This window comes from Manacus candei, unplaced genomic scaffold (assembly GCF_025592945.1).
Source record: "Manacus candei isolate 608988 ecotype Guabito, Panama unplaced genomic scaffold, ASM2559294v1 h1tg000033l, whole genome shotgun sequence".
NCBI lineage: Eukaryota > Metazoa > Chordata > Aves > Passeriformes > Pipridae > Manacus > Manacus candei.
Genome location: NW_026138081.1, coordinates 5,032,401 through 5,044,505, shown reverse-complemented (window position 1 = coordinate 5,044,505; position 12,105 = coordinate 5,032,401). Strand labels below are relative to the sequence as shown.

Here is a 12,105-nt window from a genome sequence, read left to right as displayed (position 1 = left end):
TCATGGTCATGAATTTGTGCCTCCCCCAGGCACTGGCCAGCTCATCACCCAGTGCACTGCTGCTGTTGTTACAGCGAAGCTCAACTCTGCTGCAGGCAGTGGTAAGCAGTGTTGCTGTATTAGTTTCCATGGAAATCAAAACCAGAGAAGCTGGTTTCCACCAGAATCGTATTAAAACCATAATTTTTTCCCAAGTGGATTATTTTTGTTACTGTTTCTCTTATTCTTTTTTTTTTTTTTTTTTTTTTTGCACTGTGCACTACAGAAGAAGCTGGATTTACTTTAATCAATATGTCAAGCAGAAACTGCTATTTCCATTCAGATGGGATGCCTCAAAAATAGGCAAGTCTGAACACTTACCCAGTGTCATTTTCAGCAAAGAAATACTACCTTGTTCTGGTCTGGTTTTAATTACTGGTCAGTCACTGGTTAGATTTAAGCAGCATTTCTCAAACAGATGCAGATCAGTCAAAAAAGGAAAAGGTTGTTCACTTAGCTCCTGTACTCAAGACTCCCATTGCCCAGTGGCTCCTTTGCAACATGTTGCAGCACAGAAACATTTTTTAACATAGCTCTGGGCTGTATCATAGACATTTGCAGAACACCTTACAGAAAAAAAGCCTTAGAAATGTGGATGGTTGCTACCTTGCACAGGGGCAATGCCTCCTGCCTGCGCATGGGCACTGAGTTCTCCCCTGGAGAAGCAGAAGCCCAGCATGCTGCAAATATCCTGTTTATTTTCACAGGGCAGTGCTCTGCTGGCTTTTTGCTACTATAGCAGCAAAACAAACACACTGAAAACAAGGGGGTTTTTTAGGTATATCTAAACATCTAATTCCATTATTTGCAGTTCTCCAGGGCTCCTTTGCTTCTGTTTTAAGTGCTCACAAGTCACACTGAAGGACTAAATCTTAGGCCCCCTAAAAGAGAGAGATACAGGAGCTCTTCAGTTGTGTTCACCAAGCACTAGAGACCAGACGAGAAAGGATGCAGGAAGCATATTAGGATGCTTGCCCAAAGGAAGAGCAGCAATCAGGTTTTCTGCACTTAGTATGTACTTCTAAAAGGCTGAAGAAGTCCAGTTAGAGGGATAGAGTTATCCCCTTCTACACACTCTGCAGCCCAGTAGCAGAGGGTTTTGAGAATGAAGAGACATTCCCACAAGGTCTCTGTATCAAGTAAATCCCTTTTAACAGACTGCAAAAAATGATGGTCTCTTAGCACCTAGATTTGTTACTGAATGTAGTTTGGAGAATACCTCTATTTTTAAGAAAATAATCTGCTTTGTGAGTGCTAAAATGAAGTATTTGAGTATTTAAAAAAAACCCAAACAAAACAAACAAACATGCAACAAAACCAAATAACACATGATTTGCCTTGTTAGACAAAGCATCTACCAAATTTGACCCAGCTGTACGACTGCTGGGGACATGGTGATTGTATGTTTTCAGGCTCCTGCAAAGAAGTTACTCCTCCATAATTTTCCCCACACTTGGTTCTAGTTCCTTTTGAGACACCTGTTTCTACTCCAAACTCAACTCTACTCTTCTCGAACTCAAACTCAACTCTACATACATCATGTACGTGTCAGACCATTGCATGTTTGACCCTATCCTCCTCAGAGGGTAACTCATTCTTCACTCATTTCTCCTTCCCTCCAAGCCTCCCCCCCCCCTCCCAAGTCTGGCTCTTCAGAAGATCAGTATATCATTTTCCAAGACAGCACTAATTAAAGTATTCCCATCCATCATTACAGCCTAAGAACTTCCTGGTTTCTAGGACACTTCAGAGATCATCGCTCAGGGTGTGCATGGCAGGGCTCCAGGGACACAGCCCAACTATGTTCTGCTACAGAAGCAGCACTAAGAGAGGAAGCCACAACTCCTCTCCTTTTTATTGAGTTCCCACAGCACTCAAACACCAGATATACCACCGGGCTCCATGGGGGAGCACTGGTTCCCCCCACACCAGCTAACTTCCAGAATACCTTCCTGAGAGATGCTCTAGCACCGCTGCTTTCTGTAGAAGCAGACTCAGCTGATCCTAGTTTGAAAAAGCCTAGCAGGCAGTTAAGCCCCGATTTTAAAGTCTCCAACTTGACATTTCTGGCTGTTTTTATTTTTTTAAATAATGTGAGGTTAGGAAAGCTTACTCAGCCTCCTTGGGGAATTACTATATTTGAGGCTCAGCAACACGCATTCAAGGAGGCATCTGTGGGTGGTGATGCTTCTCTGCCCTCAAGCCAGAGGTAGAAGTAAGGTCTCTGGGAGGCTTATGTAAAAAATAGGCAAGCTGATAATCCGAGGAAAAGATCAAGTAACAGGAAGAATTAATTCTCCCCACCCCTGCCTATTTCTTTCAGCATGTAAGTCAGGCCATTAATTGCCAGAAAGGACATTTGTCTTCCTATCCAGCTGAGAAGGACTTCTTCAGTCCTTTTCAACTGATATGCCACTGTATCCTAGAAGTATCTCTGCCAGCTCCAGCAGTATCCCTCCAGAAGCACCCCGGGAACCCATACAAAGAACTGGGGTATGCACGTCTGGGGAACAAACCCAGTGAGAGACAGAGGAGAGGACCGGCAAGGAAGGATGCTCTTTTCCATTAGAGGAACTTAGGGGGAATAATAACTGGCTGAAACACTTGTTTCAAAATGGATTTTATTCCAGGCATTAAACAGATTCTGGCACATGCTTTATGAAGAAAAAGGAAAACAAATCTGGGTTCCACATAAATTACATCTGGCAAAGAGCAACTTACAAGTGAGTGGGGAAAATAAACCTTTCGAAATTGATTTCTGTACAACAGTAGTTTCAGCTCCTCTTAAATAAACCCCCATTGGTTCACAGCACACAAAATTACATTGGATGTTCTGATACAAAACCAGCTGTCTTTAAAGGCATTACCAATGCAAATGCTCTGTCTTGACAGTGTAGGGGGCTGCTTAAAATAAACAGGAAAACAAGAGTGAGCAGCTGCTTGTTCTAATTGTTAAAGAAACACAACACTGGGACAAATCTGGGGACTCAGTCAAAAACCCTATCACAGTCCTGTTCCAAAACATGGCACTGCATGGACCTTGGAGAAGAAAGCAAGGGAAATGGAAAGTATCCTAATAATGAGTTTGGACAAGACTTTGTTTATTCTGAGGAGAAGTTCAGTTCGCCCACTTGAAAGCAGACTTTTGCAATGTACCTCCTTTTCAGGAACAGCTAAAATGCATAGGAAACCAATGGCTTCCAAAAGTGTGGGGAGCTCTGTGTCTAGACAGAGCAGTTGTTTGGCTGAAAGCATAGTGAGTAGTGGGGAGCTGACCTCAGGAGAACATGTCCAAAAACAGGTAGAGTTTTATTTTTTAACTCCTAACTCCAGAAACAATTTGAGTTATTGACATCTAGCATATTGACATCTAGCATGTCCACCTCTTCCCCTTTCTCCCCAAGGCCAGCTCACAGCCCCAAAAGGCTGCCAGTTAACCCTCTGTCATGAGGAGAGCAGTAGCAAGAGAGGTACAAATCAACACAGCTAGTCCAGGTGTATCTGCTCCAGGAGCAGTCAGTAACCTCCAAAAGTGGAGCCAAACACACAGTCAAGGGCAGTAGCCATTGTACTGACAAGAGCCCTTTGAATCAGGCCTGGCCCAGAGCTTGGAGACTGTATAAAAGCAGAGCTTCTGTGGCCTGCAGCAGTCAGGAGAACTGTCTGTAGAGGAGCTGGGTCCTAGTCCCAGAACGGTTATGAAGAAGGAACTGCAAGAAAGCCGCACACACAGTGGGAGCAAGGAGGAAGGAGCAATACCTGGTGGAGGAGTGAACATGCTGTTAGCTGCAACCCTTAAGCTGCTGGAGAGTAAAATGGGGGGAGCTCAGATGGTCCACTTAGGGTGCATTTTGACGAAAATACACAATCCTTTTGCACTTCATTGTATACAGAGCATCCGTACAGTACCTGCTCCGTGGCCCTTCATCTCTCTTTGCATCAACATTTTTCAATCCAGGTATGTGAGACTTTGGCTGTTCCTGTTTTCTGTTGTATAATGATGCCATTCTGGGAGTAGCATCTCACGTATATTCTTGATTAAAAATGCAATAGCTAATAGGATGGCATTTCTCCCTTTGATGGATCTGTCTGTCCTGCCCTCTTTCTATTCCTACGCTATTTTCCTTCCTTCTCTGCTCTCTTCTGACCTCAGTGTTTCCAGCCCAAAGCATCTCTATACAGGGAAAGAGAAATCACCACAGAGTCAGTGCCCCCATTCCAACACGGAAGTGCAGCTGCACCATTCTGTAATGACCAAACGGAACTCCCTCATGAGTTTTCACAGTGCAGGCAGATCACTCTTCTAACTAATCAGTGCCAAGATAGTGAGCAAATGTCAAAGTGAAGAGGGACACAGGAAAAGAGCTCCTGCCATGTGACAGATTTAAGTTTTTAAAACCAAGAAAAAAAAGCATTGTCCCATTCTCACACAAGCACTTCTGAGCACATGCAACGTATGAAGAACAGTATCTGTTCTTTTGTCAACTGTTTGGGCTAATACCAAGCTAAGATAAAGAATTAAAAAGAGATACAAACATGATCAAAAGCAGCCAGCTGTTCAGAATCCAGATGAACAACCTGTTTCTTCTACATCAGATCATAAAGGACCCAGGCAAGCAATTGCCTAATGAAGGTGGTCCTACCACCTGGTTCCCCAGTCAGGCTCTTGAAAAAGAGGGTTAGTTTACAAAACCTAGCTCAAGAGGAAAATTTAACAGATTTGAGTAGGAAAAGGTAAGGCAGTGGGGAAGTTTTTATTTATTTCAATAGGTAAGTGTCGCCTGGCAGGTCTGAAAACCCACACTCAGCTAGAGCTGACTGATAACTGAGAGCAAGACTGGGATGCTAGCTTGTCTTTGGTATTTCCAGAACACAAAGGAGAGATCTCTCAGGGGGGACCTGCACTGTGGCAGCATTTGTGCAGGGGACAGTTTAGGCTTTACCAGCTAAGGTGCTCACTGGGAAGACAGAGGGGGTCAAAAGTAGGGCAGCCACCAGCCTTTTTGCCTCCTCTTTCTGAGGGGGAAAAGCAACCAGATAGAGGGACTGGGTGGCTTGTCATGCCAGGCTGTGTTCACAAGGGCTATGCAGAGCTAGAGAGCCAGCACGAGGACTGTGGTCCTGCCCAGCCAATAGCAGGAAGTCTGCTGTGACCTAGGGGCTGTCCCCTTCTGCCTCTCACAGCGGGGAACTGGGTGGATTCCTGTCACAGGCCTGAGCCATATGCAGTGTCACTGTCTGTGTGTGCTGCCCACATAGCTCTGTGCATCACCTGGGGTGTGGAGTGCAGTGGGCAGTGTCTGGTAACACCAGGAAGAGCAGTCAGAGAACAGTCTCAACTTTCCTGACATCCCAAAGTGCTGGTACCTTTTTCTGACTGGTTCCATCAGAGTGTGGTACCCTGAACTTGCAGGCTGGGATCACTCTTGGAGGCAGGGCTGGCCTTCCACATGTAAAAAAGCTTAAAGGAAGAATTCAACAGGGAATAGTCCCAAAACAATCCCTGGTAACGCTGCTAAAACAGACTGTCCCTTTTCCATCTGTCTTGTCAGCATTGTGCCAGCCTCAGCACATTTGGCTGTAGGGCAGCTACTGTGGGCAAAGGATGGAACGGGTCCACCACAAAGAGGTGACAAACCTGTTCCCAGGGTCTGCTAGTTCTTTCTCAGCCTCTCCACTCATCATGATGACTATTCTGGCCAGTCCTCACTGACAGTGAGGTAATGAGAGAAAACATAAAGGATGCGTGATGTTAGAGCAAAAAGCCAGGGAAGCCAAAGAGCTACCCATGTTTGTACAAGCATAGCCTAAGCTGCTGAACTGAAGGTCATGGAATCTGGATGCAGAAAAAGGAAAGGATGGGGACAGCTGCAAGGTACTTCTGGTCACTCCAAGTATTGGGCTGGGTCCTCCCCCATCTCTGGGTGCAGCTGTGCATGGGCATCAGCTACAAAGAAGAACTTAAGACAACAGATGGGAAGATTTCAGCAACTCTCCTGATCCATGTCACCCCCAGCTTCTTCTCTGAAAAGCTCAAAAACACCAAGTGCTCAGCTGAAATGGTGGCTTACTGATGGGCACAATGAAAGCGTTTAGGGTCAGACATACAAAACCATTCCTCCCTTTCCAATCCCCCTCTGTTCCCAAAGCCTCATGCACAAAGAAACGAAGAGATCTCTGTGCTACCATCATGTTGCTTGTAGCAGCTCCCACTGTTGGCCAGGTACACCTGCTTGACACGGGTTGGTGACCATTCTTCCAGATTTGTTTTCCAGGCAGAGACCACTGACAAAGTGTTGAATGAAACTGCCTTTCATCTTCCACTTCTGTGAGAAGACACAGAAAAAACATGCTGTTACTTCCATTTCACCACACAACTGTGCCTTCAAGCTGAAGGTTGAGCCTAAATATCAAGTAAACCTCAACAACTGGAGAGAGTGAAAATCTGGGTATGGACAGCATCTCCAAATCGCTGGTTTCCTGTATTAACGACATCTGGAGTTAGGTAGGGTTAGGGTGTAGCTGAATTATAGGGCTAGATATTCAGAAGCATCTAGAAGGCAAACAACACTAGTGGTCACAGCACCAAGCCTGACGGATTTCAAAGTGTATGGACAATGCTCATAGGCACATGGTGTGATTCTTGGGGTGTGCAGGCCAGGAGTTGGACTTGATGATTGTGATGGGTCCCTTCCAACTCAGCATATTCTATGAACACAAGAATCAGCAAGTAGTGACATTTTCAAATGCATATTATATTTGCAGTTTCCCTGCCATTCTCTGTCCTGCACCTCCATGCAGCCAGATACCTGTCAAAACCTGAAACCCCTCTATGGTTTCTTTCCAGTCCATAGAGAGCAAAGCATTGAAAGGTCTCCCAACACAGAAAGAAATACGTCCACACTTCCTACTGTTCACTGGATCTCTCTCTCTTCCATGTCCCCTCATCTCTTCTCTCAGAAAATTCAAGATTTTTGTGAGCACTACATTGAAAGCTCTTCATAGTTCTGCACCTTCTCAGCTGTCTCTTCTTCATAATTTTATTTTCCCTGTCAACATTTCAGTTTATAAGTGTGCATTTGACAGCTTCTCAGTGCATATTGCTCTGCTTTCTGCAGTGCTTTCCTCTGGGTCTGCTCCCCTCAGAGCATATGCACAAGGTCCCACATGCAACCCTTTCCTGAAGGTCCACTTCGGTTGTGCTGCTTGCCAGGAAACAGAACATATGCTGTAACCTTGCACTGCAAATTCTGCTGAGTACCTTCCATCCCTGCTAGAAAGAACTGGGAACATTGTGGCTAATAATGAAGACAAAAAAGTCAAAATGAGTCTGTGGGTTTGGAATCTCCCAGGTGAGGCAGTGCCATTCACCTCCAGTGGGACACAGTTGAGACCAGTAGGTTATAGGATTGAGGGGTCCAGGCTTCAGGGATTTTCCCATCATTCTTTTCAGTCACACAGATGACCCAGACAGAATTATGATCTGGGTGCTCAGTCAGTAAACATTTTAGGAATATTATGAATATGTGTTGGTTAACCCATGAGACTGATGGAGAAAAATAAACAATTTGCAACACTAGTGGACTTCAAGGCTATTGCAGAAACTATATGCAAAGTGAATTAAAAAATTTCCTGCAATGTCAAAACCTACAAACATTTTAATTCTTGTGTAACATGGCAAAAACGTTGCCACATGGTGTGTGGTTTAAGATATCCAGTTAGGTTCATATATTGCTGGCAGCTGCCCTCCAGATCTGTGCACTGGTTATGTTTCTTGGAAGGCAGGGCAGTTGGAAAGCTCAGAGTAATCTGTTGCTCCTGTATCACATATTTCTTCAAGACTAAGTACCAGAGGCAGCATCAATTTGCCAGTAGTGCTAGTCCTGTTTGACAGGATACTACTAAAGGAGAGCTGTTTGTGCAGCAGGAAAAATCTGGTTTTAACAGGTAAGGGGGCAGAGGAATGCAGTGATGGTGGACAGGGAGCTACAATGCAGTCTGTGCACTACAACGCCCTCACCAGCTGCTGCAACCCACTGTCTACACCCAGAGCCATCTGGCTCCCATCTGGCAGAAGTCTCCCTACAAAGAGCTGAGGAAGAGTTAATACCATAAGGCAGCAGCTGCAATGATGGAGTGTAAAGCAGGAGGTCTTCTCCCCTAGAAAGCTGCACACTCTGCCCAGCTGCTGCGATCGCTGCATGACAGTGTTTCCCAGAGTCACAGACAACTCAGTGAAGAGTCTTTTGACCTTCTCCAAAGCCCACCTAGTTCCTTGTCCTCTACTCTCCCACCACCTCTCTGTATTTGTGAATTCCCAGTCTCGTCCTTCACCTTTCCCTATGTGGGTACGAGAGCAATTACTGAGGGACACTGGTTTTCTTCTTCCTTTTAGCTGTTCAGGAGAAAACTAGCACCACTGGAGGCTTGCTCATTTTATTCCTCCAGATCAGAGACCTGCTGCTGTGGCATCTTGTCCATGCCGAGCAGGTACCCACTGTGAAGTCTGTAGGGAGAGTCTGCAGCCACAGCAGGACACCAGTAAACGCTCACCAGAGCACATCTGCTGCTGCTAACAAACTACACCGAATCAATCAGCTTCTCAGTGAATAATACCACTGAGAAGCATAGCATCTCAAGTCACCCCAGGTGCCTTTGTTCAAAATAAAATAGGACAAGGATGGGGAAGGGGGAAGAGGAACACCGAGAAGGTGAGAGTTGAAGATAAGGCTTCCCTGGGCTGCAGGGAGGTGCCATGTATTTTTAGTATAGTATAGTATGGCCAGTCTTCGCGAATGAAGATCTGGGAAAGGTCTTTACCCTTTGAGCCTGCGCAGTGGATTTTTTAGGTGAGACACAGTGTGCGCTGAACTGAGCCCACCCTTTAATCCTAAGGTTCAACTGCTGGGGCCGAGCGAGCTCGGACGGTGGCAGTGAGGTCCTCAGGACGTAGGTTTGTTTAGAGTGACCTTCTCTTGGATGGATGGCCTTACAGGGCTGACCAGCTCCATCTGCCCGGAGGGGTTCCCTGACCGGGAATCGAACCCGGGCCACGGCGGTGAGAGTGCCGCATCCTAAACACTAGACCACCAGGGGTCCCCTGCCATGTATGAAGCTGTTATAAAACACACCAACAGTAAAAGCCAAAGTAGGGCTCCTCATCTCACACAGAAGTGGTACATTCAGAATGATGGATTTTACCCTTTCTGGTCAGAAACTGTGCTTTGCTGCCCTTCACGAGATCCCAGAGCAACCCCCCGACTTCACCTGAACCTTTCAGAAGCCCCCCCCGTCTGACTGTCAGACCACAGAATTACCAAAGACAGCCCAACATCCTGCCCTCTCAGACCCTTGAGGAGGGTGGGCAGTAGGAATGGGTGGAAACAGGAGGTAGGATGCTCATCTCCCACTGTCAGCCACTTCAGAACTGGGCAACTTAGTCTAAACTAGTTCCCTCGTGACATACTTATGGAGGAGTCCAAGGTACAAGAACCTTCTGGCACAGCCCAGCTTTCTCCACAGACCATACAGAGAGCCTGGACAGATAATTTTAAATGATGCCAATAATGCCCATCTTCAGCAAAAAATAAACAGAGCAGACACTTTCTGCATACACAGCCAAATGTTACAGGGAGTCCTCTACTCTCCTACACCAAGACATTATGACTCGGAAGTAAAGCTTTTGGAAGACACAAGCATTGCAAAATCTGAAAATTTTTGGCGTGAAAATCCTCTTTGGTCTCCCTTTCTTGTGCAGATGAAGATAATACAGTTTACTGGTCAGAGTAGATTTGGAGTGAAGATGGAGGGGGAAAAAAGAATCCAGATTTTCTTTGAAACATTGTGTCTTGATCCTCTTCCCCAGTGTCAACCAAAAATTTCCACACTTTTTTTGTAAATATCTCTCTCCATCTTTTTTCATCTATCATTTCAAAGTACTTTGAGGTGGCAGGACAGAAGCACTCTATGTGCAAATTACCAAGAGAAAAGTCAGAAACAGCCAGTCCTCTTCTACCCAATATATACAAGAGCTGAAGTTGTTTACACTAGTATAATTTTTCAGGATAATCAAATGTTTTCTTTTAACTCCCAATAATCCAGGCAATCCAGGGGTTCTCTCAAGATCCGACCATGAAACTCAGCAGAGTTGGCCCAACTCAGGAAATACAGTCGAGAAAGGCAGATTTTGTTGATGAGGACTGAGATGCTTCAGACAGAAATCTATGGAGAGCTGATAACTGGAATAGCCAAGGATGCTACAAGTTGCAATTGAATGTATTTGCAGAGCCATAGGCAGCCTGAAGCTGGTCATGAAGATGATGAACAGTAAATTTTAAATATATGAGCAGACAATGTGATGGAAAAGCTCACACCAGGATCCAGCAACTGCTGTCTTCCTTTGAGCACCTAAATTTGTAAAACTAAGAATCACAATTGAGAGAAACTCTTGTCTCCTGAAAACTGCTTTCAAGCTGCAGCATACTGCCAGTAACCTACTTATTATCATGAAGACGCTGAGTCAAGTGCTTTCAGAATAAACAGGCTTTCAATCCTTCTCTTTTCTGATACTCTATATAAAGTTGCATTAATCTTCACTTCAGATAACATGATACACTGAGAAGCAAAGTGGGAAAAATTTCCTAATTGTATACAAAGGGATACAGGACTTCAAATACTGTTTGTCTCACAAGAAAACTTGGTGTCCTCATTTTCAGGTTGAGGTCGCATTCCTTCAGCACATTTTAATGAAATATAGTTGTTTAATAAGATTTCTCAGCATGCTTCTTGTTCCGTTGGGCAATACTGTGCCAATGTTTCTCATTTTCATTCTCTTGTTTTAGTGTCTGACTCTTGCTTTGCCTTCTATTTGTCCTCACTACAATACAAATTAAAATGCCACTCCCACTGTCAGTCAGAGCCAAAAATAAAGCTAAAGGCAATAATTTATTGTGCATTCAACTAAAAATTCTATTCCCCAAATAACACTATGGATAACATCCATCTGGTTAGAAATCTACTTCTGATTATGCAGAATAGCTTTTGGCTGGTCTTCTGCTAGCAGTGCCAGCTGTTGCTGTTGAATGATCAATGTGATCATGGTGCCAAATAGATTTAATTTCTGACTTCTTTCAACCCAAGGGAGAACAGTCTGACAGAACCAAAAACCATCTAAAGTTTAACTATTCTCTCATATCCTCCTGCTTGCAAAATTCCAGACTTATTTTGAGGTAATACCCTAGATACAACTCATAATAGTCTAAGGGCTCTGCTAGAGTATTAGCTATATGTTAGATGGGACTGTTGTCAGCACTCAAAATTAACAACAAAATTAGCTGCCCTGTGGACAACAGCTGTGTAGCATGGGCACGGATTCAGTATGTTAGAAAGCAGAAACCAACTTTAGGAGCTGTATGGTGCTGTCATAAGGATCTAACTAATCTACTCCAGTGACACTAAAAACCAAAGTTATCACGTGTCTCATCTTTTGTCAGAAATCTTGCTTTTTCATGACTCAGACACAGACATGAAATCCAGATCCAGAAAAGTCCAAACATCTTTCACCACAGATCTCTGATGACAATGACAGCAAAGATGTTCAAAGCTAGACTTTTATTATGCTGCCATCTCCTCTTAGGATATTGTCCATGCAATGCATGTTTTTCAGGCTCACCCTCTTCCACTTAGCCCACCTACTCAGTGCTCTTCCTTGTCACTTCCAGCTCCCTGAAGTAGCTCAACTCCCCTGCCTCCACCCCCAGTCAGCTCCTCTGACTTTCTGAGAAGTCCACTTGAACTGAGAAGTGGATACACCCATCTGCAGTTTGGAAACACTGCTCTCCCCCAGTTCTTGCACTTTGGGCTATGAGTATCCACGGGGAGATAGGCGAGTTGTAGGGCAGCTGAGGGCATTTGTTCCCTCCAGCTTTGCTCTTTCTTGAAAATCAACCTCTCAAATATCAGGAGGAGAGAGAATGGGATAGTTTGCAAGATGACTGGCTTCTAGCTAATTAAAATCTAATGTCAGTGTGAGCAACAATTACTGTTGTGTTTATGGAAGGGAAGAAC

The 12,105-nt window shown here is 44.7% G+C and overlaps 1 protein-coding gene across 2 annotated transcripts in view; it reads right to left on the bottom strand.

The window, feature by feature from the left end:
• Nucleotides 1-2,643: 2,643 nt before the first annotated feature.
• Nucleotides 2,644-12,105, bottom strand: part of GALNT16 (polypeptide N-acetylgalactosaminyltransferase 16) — a 73,113-nt gene continuing 63,651 nt past the window's right edge. For both annotated transcript variants that reach the window (XM_051791425.1, XM_051791426.1), the window contains exons 15-16: nt 6,226-6,365; nt 2,644-3,798 (exon numbers count right to left, since the gene is read on the bottom strand). In XM_051791425.1, coding sequence (XP_051647385.1) covers nt 6,228-6,365 — 138 coding nt within the window. In that variant the 3' untranslated portion in view covers nt 2,644-3,798; nt 6,226-6,227. The remainder of the gene's footprint in view (nt 3,799-6,225; nt 6,366-12,105) is intronic.